At 70.4% G+C, this 18,107-nt stretch overlaps 2 protein-coding genes across 3 annotated transcripts; both read left to right on the top strand.

The window, feature by feature from the left end:
• Positions 1-701: 701 nt before the first annotated feature.
• On the top strand, positions 702-2,599 carry RPS26 (ribosomal protein S26). Its single transcript, XM_032204792.1, has 4 exons — positions 702-763; positions 1,503-1,680; positions 2,262-2,392; positions 2,489-2,599. The coding sequence occupies exons 1-4, from the start codon at positions 761-763 to the stop codon at positions 2,522-2,524; spliced, it is 348 nt and encodes a 115-aa protein (XP_032060683.1). The 5' UTR covers positions 702-760; the 3' UTR covers positions 2,525-2,599.
• A 3,330-nt stretch (positions 2,600-5,929) lies between these two features.
• Positions 5,930-17,565, top strand: ERBB3 (erb-b2 receptor tyrosine kinase 3). Of its 2 annotated transcripts, none has more exons than XM_032204913.1 (27): positions 5,930-6,102; positions 6,181-6,367; positions 6,802-6,927; positions 6,999-7,064; positions 7,139-7,257; positions 8,049-8,190; positions 8,280-8,393; positions 8,470-8,590; positions 8,674-8,747; positions 8,830-8,920; positions 9,625-9,824; positions 9,934-10,066; positions 10,558-10,648; positions 10,732-10,886; positions 10,964-11,017; positions 11,835-11,976; positions 12,208-12,327; positions 12,404-12,502; positions 12,605-12,790; positions 12,881-13,036; positions 13,890-13,965; positions 14,045-14,191; positions 14,287-14,384; positions 14,466-14,624; positions 14,857-14,928; positions 15,653-15,917; positions 16,857-17,565. In XM_032204913.1, the coding sequence occupies exons 1-27, from the start codon at positions 5,935-5,937 to the stop codon at positions 17,417-17,419; spliced, it is 3,924 nt and encodes a 1,307-aa protein (XP_032060804.1). In that variant the 5' UTR covers positions 5,930-5,934; the 3' UTR covers positions 17,420-17,565. The 2 variants fall into 2 exon arrangements, with proteins under 2 accessions (XP_032060804.1, XP_032060805.1); XM_032204914.1 differs by having other exon boundaries at positions 14,469-14,624.
• Positions 17,566-18,107: the final 542 nt, after the last annotated feature.

Raw genomic sequence — 18,107 nt, forward strand, 5'->3', positions numbered from 1 at the left:
TGGGGGGGGGGAGCCCCGAGGGTCCTGTGCCCCCCCCCAGCAGGAAGGGGGCTTAGGGGGGTGGGGGGCTCCCTGGGGTGGGGTTTGGGGGTCTCAGTGCAAGGGGCTGGGGATTGAGGGGTCCCTGGGGAGGGGGGTGCAGGACCCTTGGGGTTCTCCCCCCGAATTGGGGCTCAGGGGGGTGGGCCCCCCCCTGGGGTGGGGGCTCAGGGTCAGGGGGGACCCCCAGCTTTGAGGGGGGGCTCAGGGACGTGGGGGACCCCCAGGTTTTGGGGGTTGGGGGGGGGACTCGGGGCTCCCCCTGCCCACCTGAGGGGGGGGTTGGGGGCTCCTGGGCCCCCCCAGAGGGCTGGGGTAGGCGCAGGACACGTGACCCCCCCCCCCGGAACCTCCCCCCTTCTTCCGCAGCCCCAGGACTACATTTCCCAGCGTGCCCCGCGCCGCGACCGCGCTCTCACCACGCGGCGCGCGCGGAACCTCAGCACCCCCCACGCGCCGCGCGAACCCTTCCGTCGCGCCCAGAACAAAAAGTAGTCCCGGCCCCTCCCCCGCCTCCCCGCCGCACCGGAGCCTCGGAACCCCCCAGAACCCCCCGGAACCCCCCCGGCCCTGCCGACAGGGCCGAGCCGAGGGGCAGAGAGGGGCTCGGAGGGGCCGGGCCGGGCGCGGGGCCGCGGCGAGGCCTCTTCCGGGCGGAGGGATCCGTATATAAGGGCGGCGGCGCGGGGGCCGGGCCCTCTTTCGCCGCCCCGGCAGCGAGATGGTGAGGGCGGCGCGGCCGGGGGGGGCCGGGGGGCTCCGGGGGGGCTCTGAGGGCACCGGGGGGGGCATCGGGAGGGGCAGGGGGCGGCCGGGGGGCGGGGAGGGCCTGGGGGGTCCGGAGGGAGCCGGAGCGGACCGAGGGGGGGGGCCCTGAGGGCCGCGTGTGGGGCACAGGAGGCCGCGGGGGGGCTGGGGAGGGGTCCTGGGGGGTAAGGGGGGAGGTTGGGGGGGCGGGGGGGGGTCGTGGGGTGATGGGGGGAACAGGGGGGTTGGGGGGGCTCCATAGGGCGAGGGGTGCAGCGGGGGGCCGGGGGCGTTTGGGGGTGGGGGGGGTCCAAGAGGGGCGGGGGGGATCTGGGGCAGGGGTCGATGAGGGGGGGGGGATTCCTATGGGGGAGGAGGGATTATGGGGTGGGGGGGGTCCATGAAGGGTGGGGGGGATGTGGGGTGGTGGTCTTATGGGGCAGGAGGGGATGGGGGGCTTCCTGTGGGGATGGGGGGGTCACTATGGGGTGGGGGGGGGCCCTGTGGGGTAGGTAGGGTTATGGGATTGGGGGGCTCCCGGTGGGGTGGGGGGGGGCCGTATGGGTTAGGGGGGATGTGGGGTTGGGGGTCCCTGTGGGGCTGGGGGGAATATGGGGTTGGGGGGCAGAACGGGGCTGTGGGGGCACCGCTGGGGTGCTGGGGGGGACTCAGGGGGTCGCAGGCTCCAGGCTTCATCCCCTGCCCTGCCCTCGCAGACCAAGAAGAGGAGGAACAACGGCCGGGCCAAGAAGGGCCGCGGCCATGTCCAGCCCATCCGGTGCACCAACTGCGCCCGCTGCGTCCCCAAGGACAAGGCCATCAAGAAGTTTGTCATCAGGAACATCGTCGAGGCCGCGGCGGTCAGGGACATCTCGGAGGCCAGCGTCTTCGACTGTAAGGGCAGCGGGGCGGGCGCTGGGGGGTGTCCCTGTGCCGTGGTTCCTCCCGCCCAGTAACGGGCCCGACCCCAGTCCCAGCGGGCGGCTGCGGTGCCAGCAGCCGGGCACTGTCAGCACCTGCAGGTTCTGTGTCCCCCCCTCATCACAGCCCCACAACTGCCTCTCGTCTTCTGCACGGGGATGGGATGCGGTCATAAAATAGAACAGAATGGCCTGGGTTGGAGAGAACCTCAAAACTCACCCAGCTCCAGCCCCCTGCCACAGGCAGCGATGCCACCCGCTAGGTCAGGGTGCTCAGGACCTCATCCAGCCTGGTCCTGAGCACCTCCGGGGTTGGGGCATCCCCAGCCTCTCTGGGCAGCCTGTTCCAGCGCCCCACTGCCCTCTGAGGGAAGAATTTCCTCCTATCCTCTGATCTAAATCTCCCCTCTTTTGGTTTAAAACCATTCCCCCTTGCCCTGTCAACGTCCAGCTGAGCACAGAGTCGCCCCCCAGCTTTTTATAAGTCCCTCGGCCCCCCTTGGGCATTTTCTGGGGGGATCAGAGCTGGGGTTGACCCCCTCTGTCCCCCCCCAGCCTACGTCCTGCCCAAGCTGTACGTGAAGCTGCATTACTGCGTCAGCTGCGCCATCCACAGCAAGGTGGTGAGGAACCGCTCGCGGGAGGCGCGCAAGGACCGGACCCCCCCGCCTCGCTTCAGGCCGGCGGTACGTATCGGGGGGCATCGGGAGGGTGGCCCCAAACGGGGGGGGTTTGGGGAATGCCCCCCCTGCATCTCGCTGACGCTCCCTTTTCTCTTGCAGGGCGCAGCCCCGCGACCTCCCCCCAAGCCCATGTAAGGAGACTGCAGCTGGAAACGTCCCCAGGCTGAAAATGTCCCCGAGTGCAGCCTGAATAAAGGACTTGGCTCCAAACCTGGCTCTGTGCCTGTCGGGCTGGGGGGGTGGGGGGGGGCCGCGAGTCTCTATGGGGTCAGCACGGGTGTTTGGGGGGGATCCACGGGGTGTTCTGGGGGGGACTCCCACCCCCCTCCTCATGAGGGGGGTCCTGGTCTCGCTCCAGAGATGTGCAGAGGGTGGGGGGCTGCAGAGTGCCCCTGGTAGTGAGTCCGGGGGGGTGGTGCTGGGTCCCCCACCCAGTCCTGCAGGTGGCTGGGGAGGTGTTGGGGTGTGTGTTGGGTCGGGGGGATGCCCCCGGTAGCCCCTGCCCCTGTGGGGCTGCTCGGGGAGGGAGGGGGCCGCGTCTGCCCCAGGGGCTTCTCCCTGGGTCCAGCCCGGGGGGGGGCAGCGCCCCGACCCCCAGCAGGGCCGGGCTTTGCCGGGGGGGGGCTGCAGCTGGACCAGCCTCTGCCGGAGGGGACCTGGGGGGGGACCGAGCTGGGTCTGGGGGCTACGGCAGAGCCGAGCTGCCCCTGCTCCCCCCCCATGGGTCCCGGGGGTGTCTCCGCCGCTGCGGGCCGGGCTGTCCCGGGGGTGGGTGCCCCGCCGCCCCTGCCCCGCCCCGGCTCCGCCCCGCCCGGTCCCGGTCCCTGCCCCGGCCCCGGCCCGCCCCGGCGGCCCCGCGCCAGGTGCATTCCCCCCGCCGCGCCCGGGCACGCCGCAGCCCGCCGGGCCCCGCTCCGCCGAGAGGCGCCGAGGATGGCCCGGCCCCGGCCCCGGGCGCCGCCGCCGCCGCTGCTGCTTCTGCTGCTGCTGCTGCTGCTCCGCGCCCCGGCACCGGGCACCGGGCAGGCAGGTGGGCACCGGGCAGCTCGGGGACACCGGGGCGCACGAGAGGAGCGGGGAGCTGGGGGGGATCGGAGCGTGCGGAGGGAGCGGGAGCTCGGGGCGCCGGAGCCGGGGAGGGCACCGGGAGCGCTCGGGGGCACCGGGGTGCGGTGGAACCGGGGGCACCGGGAGGGTCCCGGCAGCGGCGGGGACGGGGCTGGTTCGCGCTACCGGGTGCTGGGGGAGTCCCGGAGCAAACGGGGGGGAAAGCGGACCCGGGGGTGCGGCCGGTGCTGGCAGCCCCCCGCGCCCCCTTCCCCGGGACCCCCGCCCCGTGCCCGGTGCCCCGACCCGGGGGAAGCCTCGGCCCCGCTGTGTGCGCCCAGGGGGGCTCCGGTCCCGGCACAACGCGCGGGGCTCTCCCCGTGCCCCCGTCCCGTCCCTCCCGGCACCGAGCCCCCCCCGCGGTGCAGGCACCTGCGCCCCCCGCAGCTGCCGGGGCTATTTCGGGCCGTGCCGGGATCCGGCCCGGGGTGGGGGCGGCACAGCCGGAGGCCCCCGGGACCCCCCGGCCCCGCCGCTGCGGGAGGGTTGGGGCGCAGCTCCCGGAAGGATCGGGCCGCCCGGGAGTTGTTTTTCAACCCCAAAAGGAAAACACCGAGGGCAGGACGCGAAGGTGGGGCCGGGCGCGGCGGTGGCGAACGTGCGAGGTGTGCGCGGCGCCCGCGGCCCCGTGGCGGCACCGGCACCGGCACCGGCCATGTGCCGCCGGCCCTGCCCCGGGCTGCTCCCGCACGACGGCCGCGGTGCCGCGAGGACCGGGGGGCTCTCCAGGACCGGGGGGCTCTCCGGGACCGGGCGCGCACCAGCACCGGGTGCCGGCTCCCCGGGGTGCCGCGGGCGGCTCCTGCTCGGGGACCCCCCGGTGCCGGTCCCGGGGTGCGCAACGCCGGCTCCGCGCCCCCCTCCGACCCCACCCGCAGCCCCCCGGTCCCGTCTCAGAGCCCGGCTTTGTTCGGAGCCGGGATCCGGCCCCCCGGCAGCGACCGCCCCCGCGCACACAGCCCCCTTTGTGCCGCCCGCGGGACCGGGGGCAGGAGGTCGGGGTCCCCGGTCCCTTCCCCGCCTCCCCCAGCCCCCAGCGGCGGGGCCGGGCCCCGGTGCTATTCCTGGCGGGGGGCCGGGGGGCCGCGGAGGCACGCGGGCAGATAGCAGCGGCGTGCCGGAGCTGCCGGCGGGGCCCGCGCTGATAACGCCCGGCGGGGCCGGCGCCAGCCCCCTCCCCGCCGCGGGCAGGTGCACGCGGGGGTCCCGGCCCGGGGGGGGCCCGTCCTGGGTCACCCCCCCCCAGCACCGCACGTCCCCAGACCCCAGCTGCCCCCCGGGGCCGGCTCTGCGCCTGGGCACCCATCTCAGCCCCCCCCCAGCTTTGGGTTGGGGGTCCCAGCCCCTGCCTTGGCCCTGCCCCTCCCCGGGCCGTCGGGGCTGGGGCCGTGCCCCCACGCAGCTGGGACCTTTTTATAGCCCCTTCCCTATGGAAATAGCTCTGCTGGCGGGGGGAGGCGCGGGGCTGCTGCGGGGGGGGGGGGCCCGCGCCCCTTCCTGCGCCTGCACCGAGCTGCCCGTTCTCTGCACCCCCCCCCCCCCCCCGGGGGGCGCGGGCCCTTATCGGCCCCCGCGCCGGCCCAGACAAAGCTGCCATTGACCGCCCCGCGCCCCCCCCGCGGGGCCTGAGTCACGTCTGGGCCCGGGCTGAGCCCCCCGGGGGTGCGGGCCCCCCCTCCCTCCCCGCCGCGTTTCGGGGGGCTCGGCTCCCCCCGTCCCGCTCTCCACAATCGCCCCTTTGTGCGGCCGCGGGGAGGGGGCCGCATCCTGCCCCGCGCACAAAGGGGCCCTGTCTGCCCCGGCGCGGGGGGGGGGGGGGGGGCCGGGGAATCATTAACCCCAGAGCCGGGGTTTTGGGGGGGGGGGGGGGGGCCGGGCCAGGGCCCCTCGGTGCCCGCAGGGATTTCGGGGGGGCCGGGCCGGGAGTCCGAAGTCCGGGCGTCGCGGGAGCGCCGGGAGGGGGGGGCCCTGCCCGCGGCACCCGCCTTGCGCAACCCTTGCCCGGCCGGTTCGGGTGCTGCGCAGGGGAGGGCGGGGACGCCGGGGGGGGGGGGGGACGGGGACACCGAGGGGGGGGCACCACCATGGAGGGGACGGGAGCACCCTGAGGGCATCTCCATGACCTGCAGGGGGGGGCACCGTGGGGGGAGTGAAGGGGTCGTGGGCAGGGTGGGAGGGATGGGGGTATGGCGACAGGACACTGGGGGGGGGACATGGCAATTGGGGGGGGCACGGCCACTGGGGGTGGGAGAGGGACCCCGTGGGGGACGTGTCCAGGGGAGACACGGATGTGGCCATCGGGTGGGGAATGTGGCCAGCACCAGGGGGGTCGTGGCTAGCACTGGGGGGGTCATGGCCAGCACTAGGGTCAATGTGGCCAGCAGCGGGGGGCACAGGGGGTGCCCGGTGGTGCCCGCCTGTCCCCATGGGGCACCCACATGTCCCCACCCGCAGTGTGCGCGGGGACGCTGAACGGGCTGAGCGTGACGGGGGACGCGCAGCACCAGTACCAGACGCTGCACAAGATGTACAACAACTGCGAGATCGTGATGGGCAACCTGGAGATCGTCCTCATCGACCACACGCAGGACCTCTCCTTCCTGCAGGTGAGGAGGGGCGCAGGCACGGGCCCCCTCCCGCCTGCCGGCCGTGGGGGCTCACTGGTCCCCGTCCCGTCCCCGCAGACCATCCGGGAGGTGACGGGCTACATCCTGATCGCCATGAACGTCTTCGCCTCGCTGCCGCTGCAGAACCTGCGCGTCATCCGCGGCACCCAGTTCTACGAGGAGAAGTACGCGCTCTTCGTGCTGCTCAACTACAACCCCAACACCACGCACGCCCTGCGCCAGCTCGGCCTCAACCAGCTCACAGGTGGGACCCGTGGTCCCCGTCCCAGAGCCATCTCATGCCCCCGTGGTCCCCGTCCTGGAGCTGCACCGGGCCCCCATAGTCCCCGTCCCCTTGTGGTGGTGCCCCCTGGTCCCCAACCCATTACAGTGCTGACCCCCCATGGTCCTCTGTCCCCATCTCATTGTGGTGCCATTCCCCACTGCCCCCTGGTCCCCATCCCATTGTGGTGATGTCCCCTGGTCCCCATCCCATTTCAGTGCCATCCCCTGCTGTCCCCAGTCCCCATCCCATTGCGGTGCCATCCCCTCTCGCTCCCCACACTGCGCACCCCGATCCCGCTCTGAGCCCCCCGGGGCTGTACCCCCCTCCCGGTTTCCCCCCCCTCCCTGGTGTCCCCCCGGTGCAGGGCAGAGCTGGGGGGGCGCAGCCCCAGTGCCCACATCCACTCCCCGCAGAGATCCTGGCCGGCGGCGTCTACATCGAGAAGAACGAGCAGCTCTGCCACGTGGACACGGTGGAGTGGCGGGACATCATGCGGGACCCCCGGCTGGAGCCTGTGGTGGGGGACAACGGCAGGGCATGTGCGTGGGGGGGGCACGGGGGGCTGGGGGGGGTCCCACACCCCGGGCTGATCCCCCTGTGCTTCCCACAGGCGCCCCGTGCCACGAGAGCTGCGGTGGGCACTGCTGGGGGCCCGGCCCCGAGGACTGCCAGAAATGTGGGTACCGGGGGTCTGGGGGGGTTTGGGGGGGGTCCCGGCCCGGGTCCCGCTCACCCCCTCCCTCCCCGCAGTGACCAAGACCATCTGCGCCCCCCAGTGCAACGGGCGCTGCTTCGGGCGGGCGCCCAACGAGTGCTGCCACGAGGAGTGCGCGGGGGGCTGCACCGGCCCCCGGCAGACACACTGCTTCGTACGTGGGGGCTGCGTGGCTGTCCGTCCATCTGTCCCCCCCCCCGCATGTCTGTCTGTCCGTCTGTCCCCCTTTGTGTCCATACATCCCCCCGTGTGTCCATCCGTCTGCCCATCCCATGGGGAGGGGTCCTGTCCCTGCACCTCCAGGCAGGCGTGGAACAACGCTGGGTGGGGGTGTCCGTCTGTCTGTCCGTCTGTCCATCCGCCCTCCTGTCTGTCCACCCTCCCGTGCGTTTGTCTGTGCATCCGTCCATCCACCCGCGTGTCCGTCCGTCTGCGCGTGGATGGGGAGGGGTCTCGCCTGCGTGCCCCTGGGGTGGGCATGGGGCAAGGCTTCCCACGGGGGGTGGGGGAGCTCAGTCCGTGCATCCGTCTGTCCGTGTGTCCACTGCTCTGTCTGTCCGTCAGTCTGCCTGTGCGTGTCTGTCCGTGTGTCCGTCGGTGTTCTCCATCCTTCTGTCTGTCTGTGGGGAGGGAGCTGATCCACGTGCCCTGGTGTCTGTCCCCAGTGTCCGTCTCTCCATGCGCCCCAGTGTCTGTCCCTGTTGTCTGTCCGTCTGTCCGTGCTCCCCAGCGTCCTTCTGTCCACCTGTGCGCCCCGGTGTCCTTCCATCCGTCTGTATGCCCCGATGTCTGTCCCCAGTGTCCATCTGTCTGCCCGTGTACCCCGGTGTCCTTCTGTCTGTCTGTGCACCCTGGTGTCAGTCCCCGGTGTCCGTCCATCTGTCCGTGCGCCCCGGTGTCCGTCCGTCTGTCCGCGCCCCGACGGCCCCGTTGCTGTCCCCGCAGGCGTGCCGGCACTTCAACGACAGCGGGGCGTGCGTGCCGCTGTGCCCCCAGCCCCTCATCTACAACAAGCTGACCTTCCAGCTGGAGCCCAACCCCGACACCAAGTACCAGTACGGGGGCATCTGCGTCCGGAGCTGCCCGCGTGAGCAGGGCGCCGGGGGGGTGCCGGGGAGGGGGGAGGGCTCTAGGGGGGGCTGGGGTCTAACCATGAGCCCCCCCCTGTCCCTGCAGATAACTTCGTGGTGGATCAGAGCTCCTGCGTGCGCGCCTGCCCCAACGACAAGATGGAAGTGGAGAAGAACGGGCTGAAGATGTGCGAGCCCTGCTCGGGGCTGTGCCCCAAGGGTACGGGGAGGGGGCTGCGGGGCTGAGGGGGTGCAGGGGGGGGGCAGGACGGGCCCTGACCCTCCCCATCCCGCAGCCTGCGAGGGCACGGGGGCCGGCAGCAAGTACCAGACCGTGGACTCCAGCAACATCGACACCTTCGTGAACTGCACCAAGATCCTGGGCAACCTGGATTTCCTCATCACCGGCCTGGAGGGGTGAGCGGGGGGGAGGGCACGGGGGGGGGCAGGTAGTCTGGGGGGCTCGGCCCCCACCTGGGCTGATGACTGAGGCCCCACAGGGATCCTTGGCGCAACATCTCGGCGCTGGACCCCGAGAAGCTGAACGTGTTCCGGACGGTGCGGGAGATCACGGGTGAGGCGCGGGGCTGCCGGGGGGTGTGAGGCTGCTGGGGGGGTGCGGGACCCCCCCTTGAGCCCGGCCCGGCCTCCCCCAGGGTACCTCAACATCCAGTCCTGGCCCAAGCACATGCACAACTTCAGCGTCTTCTCCAACCTGGTCACCATTGGGGGACGGAGCCTCTACAAGTGAGTGCCCGGCCCCATGGCCCCCGACACATCCCCTGTCCCCTGTGCCCCCCATCCCTGTGCCCCCCATCCCTGCGCCCCCCATTCCTGTGCCCCCCATCGTTCTCTGTCCCTGAATCCCTTATCTGTGCATCCTCCATCACCCCCTGGCTGTTCCCTATTCCCACATCCCATTATTCTCACCTGTCCCTGTGCCCCCCCCCCCATCATTCTCTGTCCCTGAATTCCTCATCTGCATGCCCTCTGTCACCCCCTGACTGTTCCCCATTCCCACATCCCGTTATTTTCCCCCATCCCTGTGCCCCCCCATCATTCCCCGTCCCTACATCCCTCATCTGCACCCTCCTCCATCACCCCCCCATCTGTTCCCCATTCCCCCATCCCATTATTTTCCCCCAATTCCCCCATCCCGTTACTTTCCCCCATTCCCCCATCCCATTATTTTCCTGCATCCCCCCCATCATTCCTGCCCCCACATCCCTCACCTGCACATCCCCATTCCCCCATCCCATTATTTTCCCCCACCCCTGCACCCTCCCATTATTCCCTGTCCCTCCATCCTTCATCTGCACCTCCTCCATCACCCCCCGGCTGTTCCCCGTTCCCCCATCCCGTTACCTTCCCCTGCTCCCCCATCCTCTAATTTCCCCCCCGTGCCCCCATCCCCTTATTTCCCCCCATCCCCCTGACTCCCGGCCCCGCAGCCGGGGCTTCTCGCTGCTCATCATGAAGAACGAGAACGTGACGTCCCTGGGGCTGCGCTCGCTGCGGGAGGTGAGCGCGGGCCGGGTGTACATCACCGAGAACCGGCGCCTCTGCTACCTGCACACCGTGCAGTGGGCAGCGCTCAGCCGCCGCCGCGCCGACCTGGACATCAAGAACAACAAACCCCGCAGCAAGTGCCGTGAGTCGGGGCCCGCCCGCGTCCCCTGCCCCCCGGGATGGACGAACAGGGGAAATTTGGGGGTGACTGGGGGGCTTGGGGCCCTGCGCTGAGCCCCGTTCCCCCGCAGAGCAAGAGGGGAAGGTGTGCGACCCGCTGTGCTCCGCCGATGGGTGCTGGGGTCCCGGCCCCGAGCAGTGCCTGTCCTGCCAGCACTACAGCCGCCGCGGTGTCTGCGTGGCCTCCTGCCACTTCACCGAGGGGTGAGGAGCAGCCGGGGGTGGGCACCGGGGTGGGCACCAGGGGGGGGATCAACCCCAGGGGTGGGACACCAGGGAGGGCACTGGGATGGGATCAACCCTACAGGAGGGCACCGGGGTGGGATTGACATCAGGGTGGGCACTGGGATGGGATCAACCCCAGGGGATAGACCCCAGTGTGGGCACTGGGATGGGATCAACCCCACAGGAGGGCACAGGGGTGGGATTAACCCCAGGGGATGGACCCTGGGGTGGGCACAGGAGTGGGATCAACCCTACAGGAGGGCACCGGGTGGGCACCAGGGCGGGATCGACCCCAGGGGACAGACCCCAGTGTGGACACTGGGATGAGATCAATCCTACAGGAGGGCACTGGGGTGGGACAGACCCCACGGAGGGCACTGGGGCTGGCAGGACACCAGGGCGGGCTGGTGGCACCGACCCCAGGGTGCTGGGGTGGGCTCGCTGGCGACCCTCACCCTGTTCCCCTGCAGGGAGACGCGGGAGTTCGCCCACGGGACCGAGTGCTTCGAGTGCCACCCCGAGTGCGAGCTCATCGAGGGCGGCATCACCTGCAACGGCTCGGTACGGCTGCACCCAGGGACCCGCAGTGGGGGCATCCCCGAGGGTCCCCGACGCTTTCTCACCCCCCCTCACCCACCCCACAGGGTGCCGATACCTGCACCCGCTGCGCCCACTACCGGGACGGGCCCCACTGCGTGGAGAGCTGCCCCGAGGGCATCCTGGGCGAACGTGGCCCCATCTACAAGTACCCGGACGCCAGCCGCGAGTGCCGGCCCTGCCACGAGAACTGCACCCGGGGGTGCGTGGGGGCCTGGGGGGGATGGTGGGGGGGTGCCGTGGGGGTGCACGGGTCTCATCTCCGCTCTGCCCCCGCAGGTGCCTGGGGCCGCTGCTGCGGGACTGCCTGGGGGACGCCCTGCCCAGCTCCAGGTATGGAGGGGACTGGGAGGACTGGGGGGGGACTGGGGGGCCCTGGGGTCGCGGTGTTGTGCCGTGCTGTGCCACACCAAGCGTGGAGCTGCCCCGTGCCATATCACACCAAGCAGTGCCATGCTCTGCTGTGCTGTGCCATGCCATGCTGTGCCATGGCACACTGAGCTGTGCTGTGCCATGCTGCACCGTGCTGTGTCACACCAAGCTGTGCCGTGCTGCTCCATGCTGGGCTGTGCCATGCTGTGCTGTGCCAAGCCGTGCCATGCTGCACTGTGCCATGTCACACTGAGCTGTGCCACGCTGTGCTGAGCCGTGCCCTGCTGTGCTTTGCCGAGCTCTGCTGCACTGTGCCATGCCGTGCTGTGCTGCACTGTGCTGTGCCATGCCCTGGTACATTGTGCTGTGCCATGCTGTGCTGTGCCATGCTGCCCTGTGCCATGCTGCACCATGCCATGTCACACCGAGCTGTGCCACGCTGTGCTGTGCTGTACTGAGCTGTGCCATGCCATGCTGTGCTGAATTGTGCCATGCCGTGCTGTGCCATGCTGTGCTGAATTGTGCCGTGCCATACTGCACCGTGCCACATCACACCAAGCTGCTCTGTGCCGTGCTGCTCCATGCTGCGCCACACTGCTCAGGGACTTTCCCTGCCCATGTGGGTGCTCGGGGCAACCCCCCGGTGCCCTCCTGTAGGGTTGATCCCACCCTGGTGCCCCCCATGGGGCTGGGGCATCGCCCCCACACCAGGGATGACCGTGGGAAGCGCGTGGGGCACGGCAGCAGTCAGAGCTGAGCCCCGTCCCCCCATGCCCAGGAAAGCCCCCACGGTGATCGCGGTGCTGGTGGTCAGCGGGCTCTTCCTCTCCTGCTCCTGCTTCCTCCTCTCCCTGCTCTACTGGCGCGGCAAGAAGATCCAGAAGAAGCGGGCGATGCGGCGCTACCTGGAGAGGGGAGAGGTGAGCAGGAGGGCGGGGGGCTCGGGGCTGTGGGGTGGGGATGGACAATGGGTGTGGGGGCTTTGCCCTTTTCCATCCCTGTCCTTTTCTGCCTCCATCCACCCCCATCCACGGTGTCCATCCCTGAGACCCATCCTCACCCCTGTTTGCTTCCATCCCCCTCGGCCCCGTCCCTGCCTCTCGGTCCCCTCCTCTCCGTCTCCATCCCCGTCTCCGTCCTGCCCGGGGCAGAGCCTGGAGCCGCTGGACCCCAGTGAGAAGGCCAACAAGGTGCTGGCCCGCATCTTCAAGGAGACGGAGCTGAAGCGCCTGAAGGTGCTGGGCTCCGGCGTGTTTGGGACCGTGCACAAGGTGAGGGGGGGGCTTGGCCTGGGGGGGGCAGCGGGGGCCGGGCACGGCGCTCACCGGGGCGTCCCTGTTCCCGCAGGGCATCTGGATCCCGGACGGGGACTCCATCAAGATCCCGGTGAGCATCAAGGTGATCCAGGACTGGAGCGGGCAGCAGTCCTTCCACGCCGTCACCGACGTAAGTCGGGGGGGGGGGGCTGCAGCCGATCCCCTCCACGGGCCGGATCCTGCCCTGGGCGCATCTCACAGAGCCCCCCCCTCACCTTGCACCCCCCCCCAGCACATGCTGGCCATCGGCAGCCTGGACCATGCCTACATCGTGCGGCTGCTGGGCATCTGCCCCGGCCCCCAGCTGCAGCTGGTGACCCAGCTCCTGCCGCTGGGCTCCCTCCTCGACTACGTCCGCAAGAACCGCGACGGCATCAGCCCCCAGCTGCTGCTCAACTGGTGCGTGCAGGTGGCCAAGGTGAGTGCCCCGGGGTTGGGGGTGCCCCCCATCTCCCCTTGGTGTGTCCCCCCCCCTCGAGCCCCCAGCCCCGCTGACGCCGCCCCGCAGGGGATGTACTACCTGGAGGAGCACCGCATGGTGCACCGCAACCTGGCCGCCCGCAACGTGCTGCTCAAGTCACCCAGCCAGGCCCAGGTGGCCGACTTCGGCATCGCCGACCTCCTGTACCCCGACGACAAGAAGTATTTCTACAACGAGGTCAAGGTGGGCACCTGGCGGGGACTCTGTGGCCCCCGTGTCTGCTGTGCCGTGGGGCACCCCCTTTGTGTGTGTCTCCAAACCCCTGTGCCATGGGGCACCCTCCTTCTGTGTCCCCGAATCCCCTGTGCCACGGGACACCCCCACGCCATGGGTCCCCAAATTCCCTGTGCCACAGAGCATCCCCTTTCTGTGTTCCCAAAACCCCTGTGCCATGGGGCACCCCCACTCCATGGGACCCCAAAACCCCCTGTGCCACAGGGCATCCCCTTTCTGTGTCCCCAAAACCCCTGTGCCATGGGACACCCCACTCCCTGTGTCCCCCAAACCCCTGTGCAATGGGACATCCCCCCTTCTGTGTCCCCAAATCCCCTGTGCCACAGTGCACCCCCACTCCATGGGTCCCCAAATTCCTTGTGCCACAGGGCAGCCCCTTTCTGTGTCCCCAAAACCCCTGTGCCACACTCCATGTGTCCCCAAACCCCCTGTGCCATGGGACATCCCCCCTTCTGTGTTCCCAAAACCTCCGTGCCACAGTGCACCCCTGTTCCATGTGTCCCCAAATCCCCTGTGCCACGGGGCACCCCCCTTTGTGTGTGTCCCCAAATCCCCTGTGCCATGGGACACCCCTATTCCATATGTCCCCAAATTCCCTGTACCACAGGGCACCCCCTTTCTGTGCCCCCAACCCCCCTGTGCCATGGGGCACCCCCTCCACATGTTCCCAGCAGGACGGGACACCCCATCCCCTCCATTCCCCTGCACCGTGGGCTGTCCCCTCCCTGTCCCCATGTCCCTCCTGTGTCCCCCCAGCCCCTCACCCACCCGTGCCCCCCCCCCGACCCCACTGTCCCCGCAGACGCCCATCAAGTGGATGGCGCTGGAGAGCATCCACTTCGGGAAGTACACGCACCAGAGCGACGTCTGGAGCTACGGTGAGCACGGGCGCCCCGCCGCCCCCCTCCCCGGCCCTCCGCCACCCCAAGGGGCTCACGGGGGGGGCCGTCCCCACAGGGGTGACGCTCTGGGAGATGATGACCTTCGGGGCTGAGCCCTACGCCGGGATCCGGCTGGCCGAGGTGCCCGACCTGCTGGAGAAGGGCGAGCGCCTCTCGCAGCCCCAGATCTGCACCATCGACGTCTACATGGTGATGGTCAAGTGTGAGTAGGGGGCTCGGCCGGCTGCTGGGGGGGGTCCCAGATCGCTGCCCACCCCCTTGCCATGCTCTGAGCCCCCGCCGTGCCCCCCTCCCCAGGCTGGATGATCGACGAGAATATCCGCCCCACCTTCAAGGAGCTGGCCAACGAGTTCACCCGCATGGCCCGCGACCCCCCGCGCTACCTGGTGATCAAGGTGAGCGCGGACCCCACCAGACCCCTCCCCGGACCCCCCCCCAGCTCTCTTCCCGCAGCCCCTCACGCCCCCGTCCCGCAGCAGGAGAGCGGGGCCGCGCCGCCCGCCGAGCCCCCCACCCTCAGCGACAAGGAGCTGGACGAGATGGAGACGCTGGAGCTGGAGGAGGAGGAGCTGGACGCGTCCTTCGGCCTCGCCGCCGGCCTCTACCCCCCCCGGCCACGGGGCAGCTGCACCCGGGTGAGCCCCCCCCCCCCCGTGCCCCCCACCCCAAATGCCCCCACTGGGGTCCGGCTGCGCTGGGGCTGGGTCCTGGGGCGCTGCCCCATGGCCCCCCCTCATCCCCCATCCTCTTCCTCGCCCCTGTGGGACCCCAGCCCCAATTCCACAGTGGGGGGGGGGGCCCCAACCCTCTGCCCCGTCCCCCTGCCCCCAGCTCGGTGCCAGCCCCCCCCCCCGTGTCCCCTCGCAGAGCCCCAGCCTGCTGAGCCCCCCCGCCGGGTACATCCCCATGAACCAGCCCAGCCTGGGCAGCAGCCGCCAGGTACCGGGGGGGGGGGCAAAGGGGTGACCATGGGGGGGTGAAGGGGATGACAATAGAGGGGAAAAGGGGTGACCATGGCAGGGGGGGGAAGGGATGATAATGGGGGGGGGGAGAAAGGTGACCATGATGGGGCAAATAGATGACAAGGGGGGGCAAAAGGATGAAAATGGAGGGGAAAAGGGTGAAAATGGGGGGGCAAAGGGATGACAGTGGGGGGAAAAGGGGTGGCCATGGGGGGGGGGACACAAAAGGATGACAACAGGGGGGGAAGGGATGAATTTTGGGGGGGGAGGAAGAGGTGACCATAGAGGGGGCAAATAGATGGCGATGGGGGGGGGGAAAGGGCAACAGTGGGGGCAAAGCAGTGACCGTGGGGGGGCACAGGGATGACAATGGGGGGGGGAGAGGTGACCGTGATGGGGCAAAGGGGTAACCATGGGAAGGACAAAAGGATGACAACGGGGGGGGGAAAGGGGTGACCATGGAGGGGGCAAATAGATGATAATGGGGGGGCAAAAGGATGAAAATGGGGGAAAAGGGGTGAAAATGGGGGGGCAAAGGGATAATGGGGGGGGGGGGACAAGGGGATGGGATAAAAGGGGTGACCCCAGCGAGCAGAGGAGCCGGAGCTCTGGGGTCAGAGCGGGGGCCATGGGGTGGCCGTGGGGTCACCATGGGGTGTCCATGGCAGCCCCCCCATCACCCCCGTGTGTCCCCCCCCCAGGGCACGGTGACCCGGCTGCCTCGGCGCAGCCGCCAGGAGTCCGTGGGGCGCACGGTGTCGGAGTCGTCGGAGGGCCGGGGGACGGCGTCGGAGCTGGACCTGGCGGAGGGGCTGTCGCTGGCGGGGAGCCTGTGCCGCAGCCTGCGCTCGCGGGGGGACAGCGCCTACCTGTCCCACAGGGAGAGCTTCCCCCCCCCGCCCCCCAGCTCCGAGGGCAGCGAGGAGGACGCCAACGGATACGTCACCCCCAGCTGCGCCGGGAGGGGTGAGGGGCACGGACCCCCGGGGGAGGGGGTCTTGGCATGGCGGGGGAGTGGGGAGGGGGTGTGCTTGGAGGGTGGGGGTGTCCTGACCCCATGGGTGGGGGGCTCCTGGTCTCGTGGGTGGGGGGCTCAGCAATGGGATTGGGTTATGGGGACCCATCCTTGTAGGGCTGGGGCTGGGGGGGTCTCCAGCACTATGGGTGGGGGTCTCCTGTCCCTATGGGTGGGGGTCTCAGCAACAGCTTTAGGTTAAGGGGATCTGTCCCTGTAGGGCTGGGGCTGGGGGGTCTCCCGTCCCCTTGGGTGGGGGTCTCAGCAACACGTATGGGTTATGGGGACCTGTCCTTGCAGGGCTGGGGTTGGGGGGGGTCTCCTGTCCCCATGGGTGGGGGGGTCTTCTGACCCAGGGATGGGGGTCTCAGCAATGGTATTAGGTTATGGGGACCCATTCTTGTAGGGCTGGGGTTGGGGTGGGTCTCCTGTCCCCTTGGGTGGGGGTCTCCTGACCCATGGGTGGGGGTCTCAGCAATGGCTTTAGGTTATGGGGTCCCATCCTTGTAGGGCTGGGGCTGGAGTGAGTCCCCCAGTGCTATGGGTGGGGGTCTCCTGTCCCTATGGGTGGGGGTCTCCTGACCCAGGGGTGGGGGTCTTGCCACTGACCTTAGGTTAATGGGACCCATCCTTGTAGGGCTGGGGCTGGGGGGTCACCTGTCCCCGTGGGTGGGGGTCTCAGCAACAGCCTCAGGTTAAGGGGACCCACCTTACAGGGCGGGGGGGGCTCACCTTTTAGGATCTGAGGGCTGGGGGCCAGGTGGGACCCCCCTAGCCCCCCCCAGCCCCCTCCATGTTCGGCACCAGCCCCGGGATCAAAGCAGGGGCACCGAGGGTGGGATTTGGGGGGGGAGTTTGGCTACTTTCTGACCCCCCCCCCGCCCCCACAGACCCAGAGCCCGCCGGGGTCTTGCTGCCAGACGCGGAGGAGGAGTACGAGTACATGAACCGGCGCCCCGGGGCCCCCCCGGGAGCCCCCCCCCCACCTCGGCCGGCCTCGCTGGAGGAGCTGGGCTACGAGTACATGGAGGTGGGCTCGGAGCCGGGTGCCCCCCCAGGACCCCCCCCTCAGGGCCGGGGGGAGGAGGAGGAGGACTACGAGTACATGAACAAGCAGCCGCGGCTCAGCCGCTCGCTGGGCAGCGTCGGGGGGGGGCCGGGACCCCGACACGAGGCTGGGCCCCCCCCGCCCCGACACGACGGCTACACCGACATGCGGCCGGGGGAGACCCCCACCCCGGTCCCCGCCGAGGAGGAGCAGGGCTATGAGGAGATGGAGGCCGTGCTGGCTCCTCGCGGCCCCCCCTGCCCCGGCTGCCGCGGCCCCCCCGGGCCGCCCCCCCCCGGCTGCATGAAGCCCCTGCGCAGCCTGGAGGCCTCGGACTGCGCCTTCGACAACCCCGACTACTGGCACAGCCGCCTCTTCGCCAAGGCGGACGCCCAGAGGACGTAGGGGGCCCCCCCGGACCCCCCCCCCCAGCTGTTTACACTGGATATGAAGGAGCCCCCCCAGCCCCTGCCGGGTGGGGGGCGGCAGCTGAAGCTCCCCGGGGGTCCCAAAGGGTGGGAATGGGGTCGGGGGGGGGCTGATCCTGACCCCCAGCCCCAGGGGGAACGTGGGGGCCTGGGTGTGTGTCCCCCCCCCTTCTGCTCTGCCCAATGGCCCCCCCCCAAGCACTCCCCCCCCCCCCCCCCCCCGTTCCAGGGTGCTCCCGGGTGCAGGACCCACGGCGTCCACCCCGTCTGGGGGCAGGGGGCTCAGCTTTGGGGCCGTGACCCCCCCCCTTTAGGTCTGGGGTCCCCCTTTTAGGCCATGATCCCCCTTAGGGGCTGGGGTCCCCCTCTGGGTTTGGGGTCCCCATTTGGGGCCATGACTCCCCCCTTTAGGTCTGGGGTCCCCCTTAGGGACTGGGATCCCCCTTTGGGTTTGGGGTCCCCCTTTGGGGCCATGATCCCCCCTTAGGGTCTGGGGTCCCCCTTTGGGTTTTGGGTCCCCCTTTGTGGCTGTGACCCCCCCCCTTTAGGTCTGGGGTCCCCTTTTGGGGCCGTGATCCCCCCTTAGGGTCTGGGGTCCCCCTTTGGGGCTGTGACCCCCCCTCTAGATTTGGGGTCCCCCTTAGGGTCTGGGGGTCCCCCTTTGG

This window comes from Aythya fuligula, chromosome 29 (genome assembly GCF_009819795.1).
Source record: "Aythya fuligula isolate bAytFul2 chromosome 29, bAytFul2.pri, whole genome shotgun sequence".
Classification (NCBI taxonomy): domain Eukaryota; kingdom Metazoa; phylum Chordata; class Aves; order Anseriformes; family Anatidae; genus Aythya; species Aythya fuligula.

What these genes read in the sequence shown, in the direction of transcription:
- ERBB3 (XM_032204913.1), top strand. Translation starts at nt 5,935, where the DNA reads ATGTCCCCACCCGCAGTGTGCGCGGGGACGCTGAACGGGCTGAGCGTG. An exon ending in CTCGGGGCTGTGCCCCAAGG is followed by an intron (nt 8,394 to 8,469) that starts GTACGGGGAGGG and finishes CCCATCCCGCAG; the next exon opens with CCTGCGAGGGCACGGGGGCC. An exon ending in CACGGGGCAGCTGCACCCGG is followed by an intron (nt 14,625 to 14,856) that starts GTGAGCCCCCCC and finishes GTCCCCTCGCAG; the next exon opens with AGCCCCAGCCTGCTGAGCCC.
- RPS26 (XM_032204792.1), top strand. An exon ending in GGAGGCCAGCGTCTTCGACT is followed by an intron (nt 1,681 to 2,261) that starts GTAAGGGCAGCG and finishes GTCCCCCCCCAG; the next exon opens with CCTACGTCCTGCCCAAGCTG. An exon ending in CGCCTCGCTTCAGGCCGGCG is followed by an intron (nt 2,393 to 2,488) that starts GTACGTATCGGG and finishes TTTCTCTTGCAG; the next exon opens with GGCGCAGCCCCGCGACCTCC.